This window comes from Mixophyes fleayi, chromosome 9 (assembly GCF_038048845.1).
Source record: "Mixophyes fleayi isolate aMixFle1 chromosome 9, aMixFle1.hap1, whole genome shotgun sequence".
Lineage (NCBI taxonomy): Eukaryota > Metazoa > Chordata > Amphibia > Anura > Limnodynastidae > Mixophyes > Mixophyes fleayi.
This window is the reverse complement of record NC_134410.1, coordinates 51,690,396-51,709,827: the sequence shown is the minus strand read 5'-3', so window position 1 is coordinate 51,709,827 and position 19,432 is coordinate 51,690,396. Positions and strand designations below refer to the sequence as shown.

Below are 19,432 nucleotides of genomic sequence, written 5' to 3'. Positions count from 1 at the left end.
AACTGCTCCTTCACCACCTCCTCCTCCCCACTGCATACTGGGAGATGTAGTTCTCTACCTGCAGTGGAGGCATCCAATGTGCATGTGCTGCCCGTTCGGGTGGTCGATGCCACATATATTGATGAGATTGATTTTCCAACATTGAGAATTCAAGTCCTTTTTAGCAGAAAGGAAAACCCAGAGACCACCACCCTAACTGCCCCTCATGTCCAGCTCTTTAAGCAATCCTAGTAATTTCTTTTATTTTTATTTCTCCTAAAATTCATCTCAATCTTTCCTCATTTATGGATTAAATGGATTAAATTAATCAGAAGAGTGAAGGGATATCTGGACTATTTTAACTTGAGGGGACTATCCTGCCATTTCCAACAGTCAGTTCTGACTGCTAGGACTGTTGGGCGGATGTGCATGACAGTCTTTTTAGGGAAGGGGGTTGGAGAGGTGTACCCATTTAAAGTATAAGGTTCAGATCAAGCTAAGTAAAGATTGGCACAAATAGTCTTTTTGTGGGTATAAAGAGTCTGTTCAACTTCCCACAAAGCGGGAAACTCCCCTATAAATGCACCGACTCCATCCCTTCATCACATTGAAATAATCCTGTCCCTCAAAACACAGCCTTGTTTTTTTTGTTTGTGCAAAAGTAGCACAAGTGTGCTAATACGTACTCATTAAGAAAAGCTCCGAACTGCTCCCTAGCGATGGTGTAAACTTTTGCACCCCCACACAAATGGCTATCTTGTCCTACAATCACATGTGTTTTGCTGTAAATCAAGGTGCAACTGTGCAAAAGTAGTTTAGTGACATTACAAAAGAGTATTGTGGTTTTCCATTTTTGTAGTTTGTAAATGACCCTTTATGTGTTTTCCTAAATAATTTGCTATGTGTAATTACATTTAGGGGTCTATTTATCAATCAAACCCTCTTGCGTCGAAAAGTATATATATTTTTTGCCACTTATTGCAGCAAAAATTATATACTTTTGAGCAATTTAACAAACTTACCTTTCCGGGACAGCGTCAGCGAAAAATGGCTGTCCCGTTGAAGACTTTGCTCCAGTGGCAATAGCTCTGTCTTCAATGCGCATGTGCTGTGCAAAGACCACGCATGCGCACAAAATAAGTCTCCATTAGCTAGTCACCAGCCGGGAAGGTAGCGGGGAGGCGAGCTGATCGCTTCCAGTGATCGATGGAAGGTCAGACGAACAATTCTAAGTCCGGGCTATTCTCCTATACAATACTGTAATACAGTATATATCTGTGTGTGATATTAGTAGCTGTTTTATACAAGCCAAAATGCATTTTATGTTAAGTGGACCTTTAACAAGTTTAAAGAGAAAGAGACATACTCTACCACCCAACATTGCCCTAGAGGTAATTTGGACAAATTAGTATGCAAACAGCCCCCTTAAATCAGGGCTGTTCCACCTAAATCAAGAGAGTTGGGAGGTATTGTTTAAGGTAGAGATTTGATCAGAGAAGGTTTCGTAAAATATGTTGCTGTCCAGTTATTGTGAAAATGCAGATTTCATCATTCATTCCACATAACAAGGAGCCACAGGAATATTGCCTGTTTTAGAGGGTTATTTCAAAACCATGCTTTCTGGTGGGTTTTATTTGTGTTATATTTAATAAAGTCTTACATTTGTGTTTTGTGTTCTAGGTGTATTTCTTACAAAATGGACAGTCATACACAGAGGGAAGGTTTAAAAACAGAGTGACAGCATCCAATGCGACAGGAAATGCTACAATAACTATTTCAAACATGCAGCCACAGGATACTGGATTCTACATCTGTGAGGTGTCCAACTTACCCGACCCTAGTGGTCAAGCACAACTTCAGCTGATTGTACAGGGTATTTACAATATATTGGGGTTTTTTTTCACAATTCTTGGAAATATGTAGGTTGCTGTACATAAGTCCAGCATATCACATCTCATATTTAAATTAGACATATATGAAAAACATTTCCTTTGCTGATCTGTGCATGCGTTAGTAAAATCTCCCATCTCAACCCATTTTCATGAGCATCATAACCTCCACCGGTAAGCTCCATTCCTCTCCTCTCCATGCCCAAAAATAGACAATACACCAGGACACTCCTGCATTTGAAGATGCCTATATTTTAATGGACGGAACAGGGTAGGGAGGAGGCGTTAGCACATAGTCAATGTACGGTAAGGGAGTGCCAAGGTGATGCGCATGCAGCAGCTTCTAATTTAAGTTTTAGGCTTCTCTAATGTACGTGTTTTTCATTGGTATCATTTGCACCAACTACAGGTCAGGTAAGTGCCGTGTGATAGTAATGACGGTCGCATATGCATGCTAGAACATGTGTTTTCAATCAAGAGCATCTGTAAAAATGCATTTTATTTACAGAAGACATTAATATCATCCTGATAAATGTATTTCATGGGGATTTTTTTTTTTTAATTTTTATTTTCATTCATGACTATATTATTAACAGGCGGACAATAATTGAATACTTTTTTCTGCACGTTCTGCTGGGCCTTTATATTGGACATATGTATTGTTCATTTCCTGCAGTGTGTTGCGTCTGTCAGAATACATTCGTTTTATGTGCCTAAATGATTCAGGTCCCTGATGTGTAGCCAATGGATCAGTATAGAGCAGACTACACATAGGATCTTATAGATTATGACTGTGACAAACAAACAGAAGTGCCTTAATCTCACTCTCATATCAGGTGTGCCTCACTCTCACTAATCCAGTATTTCAATTGTACATTATAGCAATAGCAAATAAGAAAAACGTTGTTGCTGTTGTTGTTATATAACAATAGTGTATCTCTCTGTCTTATTTATTGACAGTCTAAAGCTAGCCATACACAGTTTGATCTAGCTGTTATGCCCAACTGCCAAGAAGCCAGAGCTCTGTTATTTTTGTATGGGGTTAAATCTAAAAACTCTGACCGTTCTGTGCTCTGGACAAACAGCCAGATCTTATAGTGCACCATTAGTGTCATCAGGTAATGACTGTATATACTGTCTTGACTATCTATTCAGACTGCAATGTTTGTGGTAGGTGTCCCCCTGACCCCAGAACAAAAAATACAGTCCCACTTTTTCTTGGGATAAACAATAGACCCCTCCGCAATACAGGCTGTGACAAACTATTCTGCTCACACCTCAATGAGTTGCCCAACATTCCAGAGAGGCGCATTATGCTGCTCTCCTACAGGACCTCTTGCTGAATTCAATTATCCCAAGTGTCTAAATGCAATATATCTCAGATTTCCAATGGCATCCGTCACATTTTTTAAAAAACTTTGTTGAAGCTCTGATTAAGTGCTTTAAGACTAGTAGGCTGCCTCCAAGCCAGGTTCTACATTAGTTCCAACCAAACCACAATGCATCCATCTAGTATGCCACTAGCTAGTCTCCAACTCTCCATAGACTTTATTTCTACCAGAATTTTTTTTAAATTCAGCAGTAAGCTGATCAGCTAATGAATAGCTGTAAATGCTCGAGCTGAGTTTGTTATATTTTCTGTCAGCACTGAGAGTAGAGGACAGTTGCTGCTACTGACAATAGCCTTTTCTCTCCATTATCCAATGCATATGTACTTTGAAAATGTAGCTTACCTCTGAAACCAAAACACAGAGAAGATATTGCCAAAACCCCTTGGACTCCTCTGGGTCCTCCAACTCAGGCCACAGAGGCTGTACAAATTCAATATTACCTCTGCCCAGCTAGGGCAAGATTTGAGGTATAAGAGAGAGTCTGCCAAAACCAGCAGAGTAATAAGTGCAGAAATACTCAATAAAAAAGAAGATCATTAGATAAATACATTATTCCCTAGCTTGGCATTCAATCACTTCAAACAAATGGGTCCTAAGGACAATTCCATCAGACCTATGTTTTATTACCCATATCAGAATCATCCAAATCTCAGAAGCTGCTCTGCCTTATTAAATGAGGTGCTAGAAATAGCCTGTCTCCAGGGCAAGATAGAGCTAGCAGCCCATCTGTGAAAGGTTGGATCAGCCATTTCTTTCACATAAGAAAATCAGATCCCACAATTTGATTGATTCTGAATATAAAAGGTTTAAATCAGTTTATTTTCCGACAGACATTTCCCCATGGAAGGGTTTACAGACTCACCATGCCTCCAAGAGAAACATTTTTTTGCATAAAACTAGACCTAAAACAAATTTTTCATACTATTTCAGTTTCCTAAACCACAGATGATTCTTAAGATTCACATGGAGAAACCACATATACCAGTGGGCAGTAATGTTTTTTCGCCTGTCAATTGCCCCATTAGTCTTTACAAGGGTTTTTATTTCCTACCTCCGACAGAAAGGAATTCTTTGCTTAGTCTATCTGGATGACATCCTAATTGTTCATCCAGACACCCAAACCCTCATTGTTCACATGGACTAAACCATCTCTCTACTTCAGAACCTCAGGTTCATAATAAACAGAAAAATCCTCAGATCATCCCTGTCTCTTAATTCCAGGGTTTTGTTCTAAACACCAGCTTTCAGTTTTTCTAGAAAAACTGAATAAAGTCCTTATGTGGTTTAGCCCAAGTACAGAACCTAGTCTCCACATCAACATATTAGAACTAAGAGCCACCAGGTTAGTGTTCTGAGCTCCAATATCTCCTTCTTCAGTCAGTCTCAGTCTTAATAAAATTGGACAACAGGACTGTGGTATCTCACATAAATCGATTAGTAGGCACAAAGTCCAGATCCCTCTGCAGAGAAGCATTGGAGTTGTGGAGATGGGCCATGCCTAAATAAATCTATCAGTCGAATATATACTGAGAGAAATAATGAATTTGCAGACTCCCAATCTCACCAGAGACTGTCCCTGAGTTCAGTTTCGTGGACACCCAAGACATTTGTTGTACAGTCATTTGGCAGCCCACAAATAGATTTATTTGCCTTTTCCACCTTTGCCCAGACACCACAGTTTGTGTCCAGAGTGTGGTCATAGGTGCATGGAAGATGGACACTTTGTCATTCCCTTGCATGGGTTTACACTTTATTTATGCATTCCCTTCCCCGAACCTTCTTTTGAAAGTATTCCACAAGATCAGAACTGGCCAGGTCAGAGAAATAAATATGATATATCCCCTATGGCATTCCAGAATATGGTTCCCACTGCTTCTACAACTAATCAAAGGCCTGAAATTTCCCTTGAGGTTTCTCTAGACTACTTTCAGGGAACAACCAATCTCCTTTTCAGTCTACCTCAGTCTATGTGGATGGCAGTATTATTGGGCTTTCAAATAAAAAACATTTAAATTTCCATACCTAGAGCTTATTGGAGGCATCTTTTAGGCCACATACTAGATCTAAATAACTCGGTATCATTCAGGATTTCAGAAAATGGCAGTGACCATACTAAACTGTCCCCCACAATTTACAAAATCAGGTTTGCTCTTGATATCTCAGCTACATCCACAATCAGAAATTACGGCTCAGTCCTTCAGTCCTTAGTATTATAATCCCTGACTGGACTGAAGGGAAACTATATTATAGGTTCATTAATGGGGCATCTCTCTCTAGGCCAATAGTACCCAAATACTCCAGCACTTGGGACATAAATATTCTACAGATATACCTAGAAGTCCCCGACAAGTTCTCTTTACCGATAAGTGTACTGTCTTTGAAATTGGCATTCTCATTGATTTTAGCTTTTGCAGCCAGGTGCTGAATTGTCCCTAATACAAATTACTGACCCATGGATGAGCCAAATGCCCAATGGTTATCATGTCATTCCCAAAGGTCAAATTAAAACACATAAAATTAGCCAAACAGTCATTGAGTTAGATCTAGTTACTAATACTGTTGTACAGGGATTATGGATAGTACAATGCTTAACTATAAATTTACAAGTCACGGCTACACATAGGAAAAATATTTCCCAATTACTCATCACATGTCAAGGACCCTACAGAGTGCCCCGACCCAATACCATAAGGAAATGGATTTTTTCGGCCGTGTCAAATGCAGGGATTGATACTTTCCAGTTCAAAGTCCACTTCTTGCGATGGTCCTCCACTACCAAAGCTGCAGATAGAGCCAAACCCTTACCTTTAATAATTCATGCAGCCGTTGGTCTTCTTCCCATCCCATCAAACACTATTGGAGACCACCCGAGTAACATAGACTCCAGTCCAGCAGAACAACCACCAGGTACTAGATATTTTACCCTCTAGTTGTTGCTAAGCTGCAATTGCTCCCAAAGAAAAAAACAGGGGTTCGCAGGGATCTATGATCTGGAAACTCTGTTTGTTCTAGGGAACAAGCGGTTGCCACCTCCCTTCCTCCCTATACAGTTAGCCTGTTGGCTGAACTGTGTCAGGATCTGCCTGCAGCCTTTTGCATTGCATGCTGCTTTGCAGCTCCTGCCTTCTGGACCTAAGACTTGATATTTTATGTTTATCTGGCAGTACCTCTGTTCACGAAAGGTGCTGCTATTGTGTCTTTTTCCTTTGTTTACTAGGGGTTAACCTGTGTCACTAATTATCTCCTGCTACTGGGTGTTCCCTATTTATACCTACCTCTCTCCCTCTCATGTGCTGGTCAATGTTGCTTCTTTGCCTTCTTTATGGTTTATTTTCCCTGCTGCTTCTGTGCTCTTGGACTCATGCTGCTGCTACACAACTGCTCCGGATATCTCTCTACCTTACATTGCACCTGTGTCTGCAGAATTCACTGTTCAGTCTCAGCTATATTGGGTTCGTACCATTTACCTTTATTCTTCTTCACATCCTGGGCTCCATTGCTGTGATTTACATCATTAACACAGTCTTCATCAGGCTATCAAAAGAATCAGAAGAGGGACATGGGAGCATTGCAGAAAAATAATGAACAGATGTGATTAATTCCTCAATGTCTTCAACAGAAGTTACTACCTTCATTGGCATTTCAGTTGCTTGTCCAGCATATTACATTTCAGTTAATTACTGACACGCAATAAAGAGAAAATTCCATGTCCTCTTGTATATAGTTATTTTGCTCTAGATAGGTTGAAATCTTCAGTCTTCCAGAAAATCTAACAAACTGCTGACTGCTGAGCAGAAAAAAAAAGTTTTATGTTCCACATTTTCTTTCTATCAGCGTGTTCTTCGGGAGGCTGTCACTATTCACTAGCTCTTGCTATGTGGCAATCCCTTATTCCCTAAAACAAATAGATTTAGAAGAACATATATTCCTGCATTTTCCTGTTATATAACCATATCCAGCAGCGGTGCAGCAGCTGCAACTCTTGTTTCCAATGAATGTGCACTAATGTGCACACTCCTTTGCTCTCCAAACCAGGACTCAGTATCTACTACAGTGGATATTATGTAGAAAGTTTGTCATTCTCTCCTGTCCTTCGTTATTATCATATATTATTATTTTTTTTTAAATGATCACTTTTGTAAAGTTAAATCTGGACAGTGCATCCGTAATCATGTTAATGGCCACTAAGATGTGCCTTGCTGTAACCCAAACATTCTGCTTTAGACACTGGAGAACTAGAGCTCGCAAGAGAGCCACAACTGAAGATGATTAAGCCGACAGCGTATTCAATACCTCAACCACTGCTACCTTATTGTTAGACCTAAAGACTACGGGCCTGATTCATTAGTGATCTTATCTTGTGCAAAAGTTAAGATGCTTATTATAAGAAAAAACACGGATATAAGAGTGAAGTTAAGATGGATTTTCATCTTAACTTAAGAAATTATTCACTTAAGCAGTGGATTTTGCTTCTTATCTCCTTTTCAGGGCATGCACAGAGTGGATTTGCTTAAGATAAGCAAAAAACGGCAGATAAGATCACTAATGAATCAGGCCCTACCTGTCTATTCACTAGTGTATGTCCTCATAGCTCTACCACTACTAAAACTGGAAACAGTAGTTCTAGCAGATTTATATTGCATGTTAACCCTACATGTACTCACTCTAAAGGCCACCTCTCTGAACACCATTTACCTGCAAAATATACTCCAAATACTGTACTCCCTGATGCGTCTGTAAGTAGCTGTTTCCCAGTATTACTTACTCTAAAATGTACAGCCATTATACCCTTCCAAGAAATATAACCATACTTGTCAACTTTATAAAATGGTGAGGACTAACCACCCCTCTAATGGCTTCAATTATTCATCTAAAGAACACGCTCCCCATGGGTATTATCCTGCTCGTAGATGCCAGCTGACCTAACAAAGGCTGTAACTGCCACAAAGTGGCCATAATATATACCAGCATGGACTGCATAAGGCCCTCTAGTTTTTCTTCCAGTAAGCTAAATAGCTGCTGAACTGTGTCAATTTATATGCCTAAAAATGTCAGTAATGTCATTGGACCTACCAATGGTCCCGAATGCAAGCAATACCTACAAATAGCGAGTCATCCAAGTATTGACAGTAGTTGTTGTTACCTGATTCAGCTTTTACCAATCATTAACTGAATGCTAACCAAATAGATTGCAAGATATTGTACAGCCCTTTGGAAAGCTCCTATCAACAAAATATCTCTCCTCAAACTTGCATCCCAGCAGTAATGCACCGTTTGCACATTTTATGACATTTTGCACTGCATTGTCAAAAGAGATGAAGACTATCCTGCAGACCTCAGGGTCAATGACATCAAATTTGTGAATGATGGCAGTAAGGTAATAATGTCTACATATTCACCCACCCATACTTTTTCTTTTATTGCTATTGCAACCAACCAGAACCTATCAATGCCACTGCTGCTTGACCAGGCTAGTGTTTTTAGTGGGTACTCATCCCCGCTGCGCTTTCTGTATCATACAGATTAGGAGAGTTCCTTCTTCTGTGCAGGCTAACAGCTAATAGTGACAAATAACCTACTATAGACCCACCCAACCATAGTAGGGTAGCGGATGTCACTCCCACAGACCTTACAATAACTTGTGAACCAGCTTCCCCACCTTCTGGTAACACCTGTGCGAGCAACCATTCTAGACACTTGTTACACCAGCTCTCAAAGCATCCAAAGCTGCCTACCAGCCTGCTTCCAAAATTTACTGTGTTTTCTTTCCAGTATTGACAAGAGCACAAAATAAAGCACTTGGCAGAGTCTGTTGTTTTTCAAAGTGTCTTACTGGAAGGATAAGGAGGCGTAGACTGATTCTTATCATGCCATGTATCGAGGGGATCAGCATAATACTTGCAAAGAGAAGTGTCAAGAGTTTTGGGAGTTTTTTTGGTTACATTTCAGTACATTTATGTTTGTAAGAGTTATGATGTCAGAACATTTCCAATTTCTCTTACAGTTGCACCATCAACACCAAACTGCAATATCGAAGGAAACATAGCAAGTGAACATGTTTTTAAACTGTCATGTAAGTCCAATGAGGGGAATCCTCGCCCAGTATACACCTGGAGTAGAATACTGAATGGAGTTTCAAAGCCATTAAATTTGGGTAAGTGAAAGTTCCAGGGTTGTAATGTGTATGATACTAGTTCTCAAGAACCAGTACACAGTATATACACACAGTTATCTTACACAGGATCCTGTACTAAAATAGCCTACAAATTACATTGTAACACAAACCTATGCTTTTTTTAGGAAAGGTCTCTGGTTGTCATACATGTCAGTACAGTTTGTTTTTATTTTGGTACATTCTAGCATGTTTTTGAGAATATTTCTTGGAAGCGAAATTGCAGACACTTGTAATTCTTCTCTAAACATGTCAGAGGAGTAGATACTAAGAATTGTATCCAGCATATCTAACAACAGTATAGAGGAGGTATATATCACCCATGACCAACCACTTGCCCAATCTGAATTTGGTGGAGGTCAATGTTGCATTATCCCTAATGACTGCCATTATGTCATTATCATGATAGTCCTACATGTGGTAGTATCAGTGTTCCACACATCTTATGAAACTTTGGAAGCTCATATGCACTATCCTCAGAAATCAATGTACATTTCATTCTATTACACCTTGCCTGTACCCTATTCATATATAAACTTCTTTGACAGAACAGGGGAATGGATTGGTGACCATAGGTAATATGACTAAATTTGAAGATGGATACTACCAATGCACAGCGAGCAATTTCCTAGGCAATGCAACCTGTCAAGTGGATCTACATACAGGGGGTATGGTATTTGTTTGCCTTGTATGATGTGTGTTGTTATTTACTGAACTCAGAGCTGATATTGACCCTCAACTGAAATACAATACCTGCTTCATTTCCTTTTACTTCTAAATTGTTCTTTTGGTGTATTTAGAGATCTACCGCTCAAAAAGTGACTGTCTCTTACCTCAAATTAGTAATTCGTTTGTTCCACCACCTCTATTAGTAATATGGGCATTTCTAAAATATATGTAACTTTAAGCTGGAACAATAGTTTAAGTGCATTTCAAACCAATGTAAAAAAGCACCTATTACTAGGTCGGCAGAGGGGGTTTTTTGGAGGGGGGGGGGAGGGTGATAATGAGATAATTTTAAAAACTTTAAGTAAAATAAATGTCCACCACTCAGAAGCAATTCAGCCCAATTAGTAAGCTAAGGCTTGCTATACACTGCAGGCTTTTCAGACGATTCTTGGGCCAATCACACAATCAGCCTGATATCCTATTAGTGTGTACACTGCAACAATAAACAACTATCGTTCCAAAGCTCATCGTATAGTTTCATTAGATTTTTTTAACTGAACTAAAAATCTCGTTCAACCATGGAGCAAGGTTGTTCCAATCCTGCAGTGTACATGCACTCACGACCGGCAGTGTCCATAGATCTCTATGGAATGTGCAGAGTCACAATCTTATCAGCAGATGGTTATGACAGATGAAGAGCACAGATCTGAAGGTAAATCTTGTAAAATGTGTATAATGTGTACACAGGAATCGGCATGTTGATCGGGACTTTTTTTCAGTCGTTGGTAAAAATCGTTAACAAAATCGTATCAGGGAAATTTCCTGTGGTATTTAGTCAACCTAATTGCTCTGCTCGATAGTACCCTGCCTCTGCCTACCTGCTCTATGTCAATGCCATCAGCTTGTAGACCAGTAAGGGACACTGACATAACTTGGGTGTGCAGGGGACAGACTGCTACTCAGTGAGATGTTACCACTGGTTTTATTTTTTATTGGTCCCTGTGACAATTTTTTTTGTTCTTTGTATTAAATTTCTATGAGTATCTATGGAATCTCTAACCCTGTAGTGACAGGTCCCTCTGTGTGTCTCTATCGCCAATTGAAATCTACGGATGAATCTATATCATTGCTTATTTTTTGGCTTTGCACGCACTAGGGCTCATTTCCCAACATTACATTTGTACAATATTAACATGTTTTATTTTTTACAACTGCAGGTGAAGCAGGGATTATCGTAGGAGGAATTATTGGAGCAGTGCTCTTGGCAACAATTATTTTCGTTATCATCTGGTTCGTCATTGCAAAGAGGAAGAACAAAAAACATATTTCAAATAGTGAAATGAAGTAAGAAAATGTGATAATGTAATGAGTCTTTTGCAGACTTTCTGACAAGATATACAGGATATACATCACTTACTATAGAGGGAGTAAATATCCCCAATTCCTGAAATGTGAGAATAAAATAACAATCACAGTTCTATGAATAAACATCATCACCTAGTGCCATTTAAGTGCAGACAGTAAAGCATTATGTTATATTATTCTGTAGTACTGTCCCTGGCATTAGTCAGTTGCAAACGTTTATTAAAGCAGTACACATGGACAATGATAAACAATGCTAGTTAAACATATAGACAGAGCCTTGTACTTTGTCCTCCCTTTAACAGAGCATTAGAAGAGCATTCAATAATGTGTCTCAAATCTTCCCTACAGCATAGTGTACTATGTATTTAATAGGATATTCCTGTAGAGCTACATTGGGTTTTACTCATACTTGCCTACTCTCCTGGAATGTCAGGGGGTGGGGCTACAGTGTTGCGACTACCTCACCAGGCCACCTCCAATTCGTGCCAGTTGACCACACCTTCGAGAGGGGAGCAAGGAAAAATTGTCTAATATGGTTTTATTTGAGCGGTAATACTTCTGAATGCTGAAGGCAGCGTCAAAATTGATACATTGACGTTTATGCAGCCTATACTATGCTAAGCTATGCAAACCACTGCCACAACATGACCCAACATGTCTTGGATGTATATATATATATATATATATATATATATACTGTATATGTATACTGTATAGTTGCTATATATATATATATATATATATATATATATATATATATATATATATATATATAGCAACTCCTGTAGTACTTATATACCAAATACACGGTGGTAAGTGTATTGACCAAAGCTGATGAAGGGGAGTTTTAAGCCACCACTTAAATAAATATGAATTATAACAAATACAAGTTCTACAACCTCCCCAGAGCTAAATTACTTGGGGTTCTTATATTATAATATATTACCAAATTGCTTTATTTAGAGATTTTAAATAAAAGTTTATTAGAAAATAAAAATTAATAAAAATATAATCCCTATGAATCAAATCACAATATGTTAATATAAATATGTTAATGCAAGATATTAAAATGAGTCTAAAAACTGGTACAGACCTCATCAAAAATCATGTAGTAACATCACACATCCAGCAGTCCCATATACAGAATCCTATATTTTCATAACCCAATCTTAATGTATGTTAATGATTAAAAAATAATTTTATTGAAACATAGAATTTGAAGGCAGTTAAAAACTGTTTGGTCTATCTAGTCTGCCCAATTTTTTTTTATTAACCTATGATAACCTCAAATCTTATGTGGTCATTTAATCTTTGTAAGGATATCCTTATGTCTATCCCAAGTATGTTTAAATTGTTCTACTGTATTAACTACCTCTGATGGGAGGCTATTCCACCTATCCACTATCCTTTCTGTGAAGTAGTCTTTTCTCAAATTTTCTCTCAACCTACTTCCCTCCAGTTTCAGTGTATGTCCTCGTGTTCTAATACTTCTCTTCCTTTAAAGAATGTTTCCCTCCTATACCTTGTTAAAACAATTGATATATTTGAAAGTTCCTATCATGTCCTCCCTTTTCCTTCTCTGCTCCATACTATTCATATTAAGATATTTTAGTCTTTTATGGTAAGTTTATGTTGTAGGCTATGCACTATTTTAGTTTCCCTTCTTTGTACAGTCTCTAGTGTATTTATATCCTTCTGGAGATATTACAGAACCGAACACAGTATTCTAGATGAGACCATACCAATGACCTATACAGTGGCATTATTACTTCTTTCTTTCTGCTACTGATTTCTCTCCCTATGCAATCAAGCATCTGATTTGCCTTCCTCATTGCTTATCTGCCTTTAAGTTACCTGAAATAATGACTCCTACATCCCTTTCCTCCTAAGTAGTTTCCATTATAGTGTCATTAATACTATATTTAACCTTCTGGTTTTTGAGACCCAAGTGCATGATTTTGCATTTTTTTGGCATCAAACTGTAGTTGCCACTCACTTGACCATTCTTCTAGTTTACCTAGGTCATCAGTCATTTGTTTTACTCCTTCAGGTGTGTCTACCCTGTTGCATATCTTTGTGTCATCTGCAAAAAGGCATCATTTTCCTTCAATACCATTTGCAATGTCACCAATAAAGATATTAAAAAGCACTGGTCCAAGAACAGACTTTGCCAAAGAGTTACTTACACATTATCCCATTTTCACAGAGTGAAGGACCTTGAATGGACCGCAGGACAGGTGGGGAAAATTAGAAAGTGCAATTCTAAAATCTGCAGACATTTGTATCAAAACGGTTAGGAAAGCACAAGAGAAAGGAAGCCAGTGTGGTTTGCAAAAGAAGTAACAAGTATTGTGAAAACGAAAAAGATGGCTTTTAGAAAATATAAACAGACTCAAAATAATGAAGACAAAGAGGTGTATCTTGTTAGACAGAAGGAGAATAAGAAGTAATCAGATGTGCAAAGGCACAAGCTGAAGAGAAAATGGCCCAGTCAGTAGGTAAAGGGGGCAAAACCTATTTTTAGGTATATAAGTAAAAGGAGAAAAAACAAAAGGAGGAATAGTAACACTAAAGACAGAGAGTGACAGTATTATTGAGGGAGACACGGTAATAGCAGATCATCTTAATAATCATTTTTCCTCAGAGTTCACTTCAGAAAGAGGGGAATGGACCACAGTTAAGTTGCAAGTATATTCATATAAAAGAGGTAGATACAAGTACATTTACAGAGGACAGGGTCCTAACAGAGCTCTCAAAACTGATAGTGAAGAAATCAATGAGGCCAGATGGGATACATGCAAGGATACTAAGAGCTTAAAGGGGTGCTGGAAACACCATTAACAGATGTAGTCCCATTGCACAAGTAAGAGACGAGCAACTAGAGAGCAGTGATCCTTACATCAGTAGTAGGGGAATTGATGGAAACACTCGTAAAATAAAGAGTTGTAGAATATCTAAAATCCAGTAACTTACAGGATCCCAAACAACATTTTTTACTGGGGGGAGGTCATGTCAAACAAATATTACTTTTTTGACTGGGTGACTAAAGTAATAGACCAAGAGGGACGCAGTATAGCTTATCTAGAATTTAATAAGGCTTTTTACACTGTCCCACATCGCAGACTGTTAAATAAACTGGAAATCTTGGGATTGGATTCTAAGATGGTGGAATGGATAAGATCTTGGTTGCAGGATAGAAAACAGAGAAATGTAGTAAATTGAGTGCATTCATAGGAGGGAATGGTTACCAGCGTAGTACCCCAAGGATCTGTACTTGGATAAGTGCTTTTTAATATCCTTATCCAATACCATTGCAAATGGTATTGAATGGAAAGTATGCTTTTTTCCAGATGACACAAAGATATGCAACAGGGTATAGACACCAGGAGGCGTAAGACAAATGATTGATGATCTAGGTAGACTGGTCAAGAGTGTTGCAAACACCAGTTTAAAAAAATGCAAAAATATGCACTTGGATCTCAAAAACCCAAAGACTGAATATAGTATTAACTGCACTATAATGGAAACTACTGAGGAGGAAAGGGAACTAGGAGTCATTATATCAGGTGACTTAAAGGCAGCTAAGCAATATAATAAAGCAATGAGAAAGGCATGTCAGATGCCTGGTTGCATAGGCAGAGGAATCAGTAGCCAAAAGAAAGAAATAATAATGCTACTATATAAGTCAATGATACGGCCTTATTTAGAATACTGTGTCCAGTTCTGGAGGCCATATCTCCAGAAGGATATAAATACATTAGAGACTGTACAAAGAAGGGCAAATATATATATCAAGGGTCTAAACAAAGTACAGGAGGGAAACATTTTTCAAGGAAGAGTAGTAATAGAACACGAGGACATTCACTGAAACTGGAGGGGGGAAGGAGATTGCTAGGAAATATGAGGAAACATTACTTCACAGAAAGGGTAGTGGATAAGTGGAATAGCCTCCCATCAGAGGTGGTAGATGCTAATACAGTAGAGCAATTTAAACATGTTTGGGATAAACCTAAGTCTATCCTTACAAAGAACTAACTATCATATAGTGTTTGAGGTTACCATAGGTTAAATAACGGGAAGACTAGATGGGCCAAGTGGTTCTTTTTGGCTGTAAAATGCTATGTTTCTATGTAAAAGAAGACCAGTAATAAAAATAAAAATAGATCTCATTAAAAATACGAATGGGCTTTTTATATTATTACATATATAAAATAAACTAGTGCAATCTCACCCACAATCAAAGTAACCCTGGATGGCACTGAACACCTATATATAGATTATAATGTAAATAAAGTCTAATATGTGAATATATGTGAATAATATGAAAGTTAGTTTCTGTTTTATCAAAGGTTAACTAAACCAATTTTTAATAAGCTAATAAATCCTGTAAGTCTTAAACCTAACTGAGCCCCCAATAGTAAAAAAGACATGGTAAAAGGACTCTGATATTACAAACTAATACCCCATATTGTAAATTATTGTGAATTTACAACACATGCATACTTCAGTTGGGTTAACTGGAGTTTCTGGTGGACCTAAATTACCCAGTCTGACAATGTATCTACTTTTTGCTGTGGAGCAATGGAGTAATATAATTAGTGGAATTATCAGTTTTATAAACTGATACACAAGAGGTTGGTTTACAAAATAAGGGAACTGGGTCTAGGAAACAACATTTGTACTTGGATCAAAAACTGGCTAGAGAATAGGGAACAGAGAGTTGTGATAAATGGAACATTTTCTAATTGGTCAAAAGTTTTAAGTGGAGTACCTCAAGGTTCCGTGCTGGGACCACTCCTTTTTAATATATTTATGAATGACCTTGGTGATGGTTTAGAGTGTAAAGTTTCTATTTTTGCAGATGACACTGAACTCTAATGTAATAAAATCAGAGCAAGATGTAGCTTCTCTACAGAGGGACTTAAATAAACTGGAGGATTGGGCGGCCTAATAGAATATGAGGTTTAACATAGATAAATGTAAGGTTATGCATTTACGGATCAAAAACAAGAACACAATCTATAAATTAAATGGAATTAATTTAGGAAAATCTATATTGGAAAAGGATTTGGGAGTGCTCGTAGACAGTAGACTTAGCAATAGTGCTCAATGTCAAGCAGCAGCTGCAAGGGCAAACAAAGTATTAGCATGCATAAAAAGCGGCATAGATGCAAGGGAAGACACTGTATAAATCGTTGGTAAGACCTCATCTTGAATATGCAGTACAGTTCTGAGCACCACTCTATTAAAATGATAATTTTGAGCTAGAAAGGGTTCAGAGAAGGGCGACAAAATTAATAAAGGGTATGGAGTCATTAAGTTATGAGGAAAGGTTAGCCAGTTTAGGCATGTTTACTTTACAAAAGAGGCGTCTAGGAGGAGATATAATTACTATGTAAAAATACATTAAGGGTAAATACAGAAAACTTTCATGGAAACTTTTTATCCCAAGGACTATACACATGACACGTGGCCACCCCCTAAGGTTAGAGGAGAGGAAATTTCACAACCAGCAAAGGAAGGGGTTCTTTACAGTAAGGGCAGTCAAGATATGGAATTCACTGCCAGGGAAGGTTGTGATGGCAGATTCAATAGATATGTTTAAGAAAGGGTTAGACAATTTTTTTGCAGAAAAGTGTATCCAGGGATACGACCGTTAATTAAAATGAAGGATAGTTGTGGATATAGGGTAAAAATAGGACTGCTATATTGGGTCTGGGGGGATTTTCACAATTGAAAAAGATTGGCGGTTGCTTACTCTGGATCAATTTCAAATATAAGTGAAGGATCGCAGGAGATCCTAAATAGGTTGAACTTGATGGACTGGTGTTTTTTTTTCAACCTCATCAACTATCAATCATCTTTGCAGCAAAGTTTTAGATGGAAGTTTGGTGAACAATGTACAAATGTTTGTTAGTTATTGGACCTGAAACAAATTCTATGTGTAATATTTTACTGCATTTCATCTACAGAACAATTTCCTCTTCAGGGGGCCAGTCCTACCCTGCCCAGGGTGAGGCAGAGGAGCCAGCTCGACAGAACCTAGTAGTTTCGGAGCCCCCAGAGACCAAAGAATATAGAGACCAGCCTGACAATGTGACTGCTGCCAATGGTGAAGTGGAAGATCCGGCAGTGTAAAATACCTTTTCATTCCATGACATGCAGATTTCTCAATGCAATTACAGATGTGCTCTACAAGCCGACAGATGAGCAAACTCAGGGTGTGGTGAATACGCCAAATACCACTGAAGAGAAATCTATTTTTTAATATAGTTTTGTTTATTGTTTTAAACCATGTTTAAATGATCACATTAGTAGAGGTAGTAGATGTTACACTGAAACTGTTTTTTATGCATAAACTTCCCAATTTTGAACAACAAGGTTTTAAAAACCTAAATCTTCAGATAAATGCAGTGTGGTGTTATCTGACAGGAACAAGGTAAGGGCCATGGCACACAAGCATTTCAGAACAAGGTCTGACAACCAATTTCACCAATGAAAAAGTGCCCCTGTGTCACCGGGAATCCACGTATTCCATTCACTGTTTCATATTTTTAGAATTATTAGGTTTTCCGAGTAGAAAAGCCAAAATATTCTAGACTGCTCCTCTGCCACAACCCATAAGAATACTCATAGTATGTAGATAACAATTGAGAGATTGTAATGAATAGTATAAGAGAAACACATGTGATGTAACACTTGTGTTAGTATGTAAGTTTCATGGAGTGGGTGTATAGGGTATTAATTAGGAGAAAGACTAAGGGCTAGATTTACTAAGCTGCGGGTTTGAAAAAGTGGGGATGTTGCCTATAGCAACCAATCAGATTCTAGCTGTCATTTTGTAGAAGGTACTAAATAAATGAAAGCTAGAATCTGATTGGTTGCTATAGGCAACATCCCCACTTTTCCAAACCCGCAGCTTAGTAAATCTAGCCCTAAATCTTTCTTCTCAATTAATTTTAGTTTTTAACACTGTAGGCAGATGTTATACAATAATACACTATGGTCAAACGGACATATATATATATATATATATATATATATATATATATATATATATATATATATATATTATAAGAAGCTATTTGATGCTTCTGTTATGTACCTTAAAGGCATTTACTCAAATATATTCTGGGGAATCTAACTTAAACAATTATTTTCTCTCTATATAGAAGGTCAGGTACAGACGTGGAAAAGTGAGGATGGACCCATTTTCCCCATTTCTGGATATGGCAGGAGGGGGAAAATAAAAAGATTATGGCATTTTAATAAGAGAAAACAGTCAATCTGGATATAGACTTGTAGCAAAGATCTTGTTTAATATCCCTAAATAAATAGGCCATTTGCTGCTAACATGAAGTTAAAAGTACTTTCAGCCATCACTCGCTTTTAGGAATTTACATTTGTGGGTTTGCAAATGCAACAAAAAGTGTGGAAAAGTATAAATGTCACATAAAAGTCCAAACTACTTTCACTTTGCAATCAACATCTTCATTATTTTATAATTTACAGATTTTCCCATAAAATACCTTATGTCTTAGCTTTAGCTGCTTCTTATACTAATCATACAAGTGAGAGGACATCTGGAATGTCATTATTACAGGTGTCACTTTCGTGTTTTTGAAAGGTTTTATTACTTCCGGGCGGCCTAAGCTGGAGAAATCAAGTCCATTTGCAGTGAGGAAAAGGCCGTGTACCTGCAATGACAATGTCTTCAGCTCATTTAAATAATCCTGTCTTGCAAAATGAAATCTTATTATTCCAAAAGCAGACACATTGACATGATTAATTCAAACTTAACAGAGAACCCTCTTATTGGCCAGTGTCCTCTCATTGAATGGTGCAAAACTGGGATCGTTTTTTAAATAGTCAGCATGCAAAATCAGTAAAGAGCATTTATACTGCGCTTTCCTAAATGATATCTCCTATAGTTTCATGAATATTGGCTTAGCCTATAAAATTGCTGC

The 19,432-nt window shown here is 37.9% G+C and overlaps 1 protein-coding gene and 1 long non-coding RNA gene across 2 annotated transcripts in view; both read left to right on the top strand.

Moving 5' to 3' along the window:
- VSIG1 (V-set and immunoglobulin domain containing 1) overlaps nucleotides 1-18,374 on the top strand; it is a 28,475-nt gene extending 10,101 nt beyond the window's left edge. Inside the window, exons 3-7 of the mRNA XM_075186017.1 lie at nucleotides 1,660-1,852; nucleotides 9,264-9,413; nucleotides 9,980-10,099; nucleotides 11,318-11,444; nucleotides 17,438-18,374. Of these exons, the coding sequence (XP_075042118.1) occupies nucleotides 1,660-1,852; nucleotides 9,264-9,413; nucleotides 9,980-10,099; nucleotides 11,318-11,444; nucleotides 17,438-17,603 (756 nt within the window). The 3' untranslated portion in view covers nucleotides 17,604-18,374. The remainder of the gene's footprint in view (nucleotides 1-1,659; nucleotides 1,853-9,263; nucleotides 9,414-9,979; nucleotides 10,100-11,317; nucleotides 11,445-17,437) is intronic.
- The window catches only part of LOC142100654 (uncharacterized), a 289,058-nt gene that overhangs the window by 150,030 nt on the left and 119,596 nt on the right, over nucleotides 1-19,432 (top strand). The window lies entirely within an intron of this gene.